Source organism: Chelon labrosus (genome assembly GCF_963514085.1).
Source record: "Chelon labrosus genome assembly, chromosome: 5".
In the NCBI taxonomy this organism is placed as follows: Eukaryota; Metazoa; Chordata; class Actinopteri; order Mugiliformes; family Mugilidae; genus Chelon; species Chelon labrosus.
The window spans coordinates 14992275-14998394 of record NC_140341.1 but is presented as its reverse complement, the minus strand read 5'-3'; the positions used below and the strand labels follow the sequence as shown (position 1 = coordinate 14998394).

Here is a 6120-nt window from a genome sequence, read left to right as displayed (position 1 = left end):
TTAGAGATAAAAAACGACATGTCGGGAGCTGTAGGCAGTCAACTACCATTTACTATGGAAGTAATGGGGATATAGGCACGAAGAAAACTACAGTTCCCAGAATTCTCGTTACTCTGTTGCTGTTTTTCTTCCTCGTTTTCACGATTTGCGGCGGAGGAGACGTATGAAAGTGTGCTACTGCCCTCTGTAGGACTCTTGAGGACCACAAGTAAAAATAAAATAAAATAAAATAGTAAAAATAAAGTAGTAAAAATATAGTAAAATAAAAATAAAATAAAATAGTAAAAATATAGTAAAAGAAAAATAAAATAAAATAGTAAAAATATAGTAAAATAAAAATATAAAATGTTTAAAAAAGTGCATATGAAGTAAATGTATATTATATACATAGAAAGGATTAATATGGTGCAAAAAAATGTGCATTAACATGAATAACACGGAGTTATCTGTTACAGAAAGGTGAGTTGTTGTAAAGTTGGATAGAGTTTGGTATGAATGAAGTTCCGTAGCGTTCACTGTGGGAGCGGAGTTGGATCAGTCTTTTGGAGAATGAGCTCTGCTGTCCCTAAATAGTCTGGTGTAGTGGATGTGATGGATTGTCCATGATGGAGAGCAGTTTGTCCAGTGTCCTCCTTTTCCTCACTCAGACAAGTGTCTCCAACTCTCTGCCAATCACATGACCAGCCTTTCGGATCAATGATGTCCTTTTTTTGCTGGTACTGCTCCCCCAACAAACCACAGCACAGTGCAAGGTGCTCACAACAACAGACTGGTAGAAAAACTCAGCAACTTTCTGCGTACATGAAAAGACCTGAGAGTCTGCTCAGGCCCTTCTTGTACACCCACATAGACATAAGTGTATCTTTTTGTAACTGGCCCAACATCAAAAATCAATGCTGTTAAAATGGATAGACAATTACTTTGATAACCAGTTGACCGTTTACTCAATAGAATAATTAGATTACTCACCTTAAAGCGTTATAACACTGTTATTTAGATGTCTGCATCTGTTTTATATCACTATAATTTAAATATCTTTGGCTTTTAGACTGTCAGTCTGGCAAAACAAGAAATTTGATGTTTCTTTGTCCCTTGACCAATTTCAATTTGCATTTTTACTATTTTTGGAGCAGGCGAAAAGGTGACAATAAATCAATGAATAACTATAAGATAAGTCACAATAATGAGCAGCAGTCTTAGCTAGATTTATTTATAGCAATACTATATATATATACACACATATAAAAATAATGAATGGACGAGCGTAAAACACTAACCTGAGAAGCATATTTTATCTTAAATGAATGTTCACCTTGGTTAATTTTTTCCATAAATAAGGATAAACACAACAAATATACCTGAAGACGATATCATTTTTATTGACTACTTCGAACTACAAATACAGTATATGCAGGATAATCTCATTAATGAAGAAATAAAGTCAGCTTTGCAGAATACATTCCACAAAAATAAAATAGAATAAATCCTCTTGTCTGGTTTTCAATTCTGTATCAGCCTTTCAGCTTGTGACAGATCAAGCTGGATACCAGCGCTCAGCTTCCTGGCAGAAATGGTGCAACAGTCTTTGTTTGTGTAAATACTGCTCATCTTCCCCAATCTGTCTCCTGCAGGTCCTTTCTGGTGACAACAGACTGAAAAATGCAAGTGGTGATGGGATACTGACAGGAAAAAATGCAGAATTCTCCTGTTACGCTTCAGTTTTAACAGTGTTTCTGCAGCTGTGATTTTAAATAGCTGGATCTAAATATCAAAGCATGACATAAAGCAATGAATTAATAACACACTTTTGAGAACAACAGAATGTACAGTTGATGATTTATTGATTTGTTATGGGTTAGTGATCACATTTATTGCACAAAGGTATGTGTGAAAGAACCAAATACATTTGCAGTGAATGTATAGTACGCTGAATTTGTGTTTTTAAAACGAACGCTTGCTTTGTTTTCTTTAGTGAAACCTCCATTCCAAACACCTGGTATAATTAATTTGCATAGACACTGAAAATGAAATGAAATACATTCAAAAACATGAACTCAAATGTACACTGCACGAGAACAAATTCACTTTACACAATGACTACAGGAGAGAATCTTAAAAAAACAACAACAAGTGCATTGCTGCCACCTAGTGGCTGAATCTGCTCATAACCAGCACTCAAAGCAGGACCTCGTCTTTTCTTTTGAATACCTTTCACGTACAAAATCCCAAAACACGCCACATTCCTTAATCATTTCAGATACAGGACTAATGGATACAGCTTTACTCACATGCTTTAAGATTAAAGTAATTACTCTTGAGTTGCATTTTTTTGTTTGTTGACCTGCAGGTATAGTGCAATCAGGTTATCGTGATTTAATTTAAACTTTTCGCAAAAATCCAACAAACAAACAAACAAACAAAATAGATATTATTCCACACTTGATAAGGCACAGAACGCTTCACAGTTTTTATTACATCAGGTCTCTGTTTTTACTTATTGCAACTCTAATTATTTTGCAGTTGGGAAACATTGGTTGTGATTTTTAAAGTCACAAGGTTTAATTAACTGAATCGTTGAGATACGTGCGACATTTCACTTTATGAAAAAAAAGCATTCCCTAACCTACCTCACACCAATCAGCATCGTGCATTTTCCTCTTCTCATTTTCTTCTGGTTTTGGCTTTTAAGTAAAACATAAAATGTGCAATAGTCAGGTTTCACACCTGTTACCCTGTTCTCAGTCTTCTTCTTTTGCAGTTCCTTTTTTTTTGCAGTTTGTTTTAAGCCACAGAACAGACTACCTGTTCACAAAGCTCACACATAATCCACTCAGTATAAATTTAGCCCATCTGTAGTCAAGTGTCAGGTCTCAATGCCTGACTTTGCATAGTTATAGTGGGGTCATGATCTGATCCCTCAGTCTCATGTTCGTAATACAATTTTCTCTTTTTTTCTTTTCGATTCTCAAAGTCCAGCCCTTCCTAGTTTTCTCCTTGTAAGCCACTCTTTGTGGATCTATACTGCCAGATCATCTTGCCGTGCCCGGCTGCTGGTGCCGCTGGTCTTGCTCAGGCGCCGTTTGTCCTTCGTGAAGCCGTGGGGCAGCAGAGGCATGGGGGTGCAGGCGTTGGGCAGCTCCGTGGGCACCTGGTTGTATCTCATCCCCAGGAAGTCTTCCTCGTCCTCCAGGTTGTCGCAGCTGTGATGCCGCTCGGTGGCTAAGTTGGCCGAGTTCTGCTGCAGGGCCATCCTGGTGTTGAAGGGGTGAGAGGCCATGGAGGTCATGGGGTTCATGGAGCTCGGGTCTGTCAGGCACTGGTTGAAGTCAGGAGGTGGGGTGCAGGAGACGGACGGCCGCGGTGTGTTGTTAGGCTCCAAGGCTGCGGTCACGGCCACCTTCTGGTTGTTCCTTTCCAGCGTCCTTTTGCGTACACACCTCCTGATGCCCTTCCAGCTGAGATGGTAGAGCTCCAACAAAGACAGGAGCAGAGACACACCAGCCACCACCAGCATGAAGATGATGAAAACATTCTTCTCTGTGGGCCGAGACATGTAGCAGTTGACGGGGTTGGGGCAAGGCCATGCCTTGCATAGGTACATCGCCTTGAGGAACACCCCATAGATCATGTACTGTACCACTACGAATGTTACCTCCATCACTGTACGGATCAAGATGCTCAGGATGTAAGTCTGCAGCAAAGCCCCTTTTAGGCGAACACGGCCATCAGATGCCATGCTCTTTGTAGTCTCTTTTCGCTGGAGGTACTCCTTCTCTCCCTCCAGGTCTCCTCCACCTTCCCCTCTTTCCTCCCTTTCCTCCTTCTCCTCCTGCTCCTTCTTCCGCTGTTTCTCCTCCCTGCGCACAATGTGCAAGGCGTGGCCCATGTAGATGAGGGAAGGCGTGGAGACGAAAACGATCTGCAGGACCCAGTAGCGGATGTGAGCGATGGGGAAGGCGCTGTCATAACATACGTTTGTACAACCGGGCTGCTGAGTGTCACAAAGGAAATCGCTCTGCTCGTCGCCCCAGGAGGACTCGGCCGCCGTGCCCAGCACCAGGATGCGGAAGATGAACAGAATGGTGAGCCAGACCTTCCCAATTGAGGTGGAGTGTTCCTGGACCTCTTCTAGGAAATTCCCCAAGAGACTCCAATCAGCCATCACTGCTCACAGTCCGAGAACACACCTGAGACACAAAGACTGAGGAAGGAAGACAGGAAGAGGATGCAGCAGAGGTGAAAAGGTGAAGTCTCTGAGGTTGAGGATGGATGAACAAAGCTGGAAAGGAAAGTAAAAGGAGAAAAAGAGAAACACAAATAATCAGTCACGGACTGCTGCAGATCCTCCACATTCCCGCTGCATGGAATGACCTGGATGCATGTGTGGCATTGTATGCATAAAAATAGCTTCTCTCCCTGTGAATTGCTTGAGGACTTGATACTGTGGCATGAGAACGGCCATTTTCCCATGGGAGAGAGAGAGCGAGAAAGAGGGAGAGTCATGTAAAAGTAAATAATAAAGTTGTTTTAAGAAATAGTATTCAGTATTATGTGTGTTTACATTCCCTCTTGTGCTATTCCAAATTATGTATGGGACACAGACAGAGTAACAGGCTACCAAGAGGCACGTCAAAGCTGGAAGGCTTTGTCCTTTTAATGCTGTGACCTGACCCGAGGTGCATAGTCTCCATTTTGCCTGCGGCGCATCACCAGCAGACTTCACTCACAACGACAGAGCAGCAGCTCCTCTCTGCGATGATGAAACCCTCCCACATGCTGCAATCTCGACCAGTTCGGAGGCGTCAGTCGGATTTCCTCATCTGTCCTCATCTGGTGAGCCTGCCCGATTTCACCTCTTGACTCAGGCATTAACTGAGAGTCTGGGCAAGACCCAAACATGGCAGTGACAGGCTGGCGAGTCTCAGCTGAGAACGACCCTATAAGGCAGCTCACCCGGACAGCTTTATGTGAGCAATAAATGACCTCCATCATTGAGAGGTGGAGAAAACCCATTAAACTCCACAAAAGGGTCGACCTCTAACTTCTCGACGTACATATGTCTACCTCCAGCTTTCACAATGTGACTAGAGATCAAAGAGAGTTATAACATGCGCCGAAGAAGAAGGGGTCCAAGTGATTTTACCAACACGTCACACATTTGAAGTCCCACTTGGCGAGGCTGTATACATTTAGCTGTGTCTTAAGCCAAACAGTTATTTTAAAGGTGTGCAAGGAAGAAAATGATACACAGCATAATTGCTAAAATCACAAAGAGTGGAGAAAAAGCCAAACAGGGAATTAATGATCTCTCTTACCACCTCTCATCTCTCCCTGAATGTAATCCACGAGTAGTTGCTTCCAGAGAAAGTAACTGTTCAGTCCACTGTGAAGGGCTTTGAGTTGGCTGACACTGGTTATGTGTGAGAGAGAGAGATGGACTAAATGACCATGACCATCTGTCCTTCTGTCTGTCTCTCCCCCTCCCTTAGAGCTTCTATTAAGTATATATATGGTAATAAAACGGAAAATCAGACCGTTGTGTTCACTATCTGCAAAGCGCGGAAACAAATCACGCTTATGACGGCATTTGGGAGAGGAAATATCCAACTTCTATCCGTGCCTGAGGCTCGAGCACCGACGCATAGGAAAGCTTGTTCTGGTCCAGCGGTTGCTTTCCAGGCATACAGCTAATACCTGCCACAGCTGGACACCGGTTGGCAAAAGTGGCTCCATGTCCTACTCAAGCAACTGGCTTGAAGCCCTGCAGGGATGAAGCTGATGATCTTTACTGGAAGTAATTCACAAAAGGGCTGAGAGCCGGAGGAAGGGAGTGAGAGTCCAGGCTGCACAATAGCAGGAGGTTGAACATGAAAAACTAATACTGCCAGTACTGACATCAGCTTTTCCTCATGTGCGGAACAATACGTCTCCCTCTGGGTTGGAAAATCAAAGATATGTATATAGAAGGCAATGCGAATAATTTGGTAAAACTATGTTCTATGTGCCCACCTAAAATATTTGTTAGTCCAGGAGTAAATCTACAGCTATGCTAGTGTAGCAGTAGTGTTCGTGCGTTGTGTTAATTGTGACCAAACAGGGACCAAACTGGCCGTTTATGGA

General features: G+C 42.7%; 1 protein-coding gene across 1 annotated transcript; it reads right to left on the bottom strand.

The window, feature by feature from the left end:
- Positions 1 to 1931: 1931 nt before the first annotated feature.
- On the bottom strand, positions 1932 to 4162 carry LOC311488264 (gap junction alpha-5 protein-like; the record flags this gene model as incomplete). Its single annotated transcript, XM_084544867.1, has 1 exon — positions 1932 to 4162. One exon carries the CDS (start codon positions 4160 to 4162, stop codon positions 3017 to 3019), a length of 1146 nt encoding a protein of 381 aa, XP_084400993.1. The 3' UTR covers positions 1932 to 3016.
- Positions 4163 to 6120: the final 1958 nt, after the last annotated feature.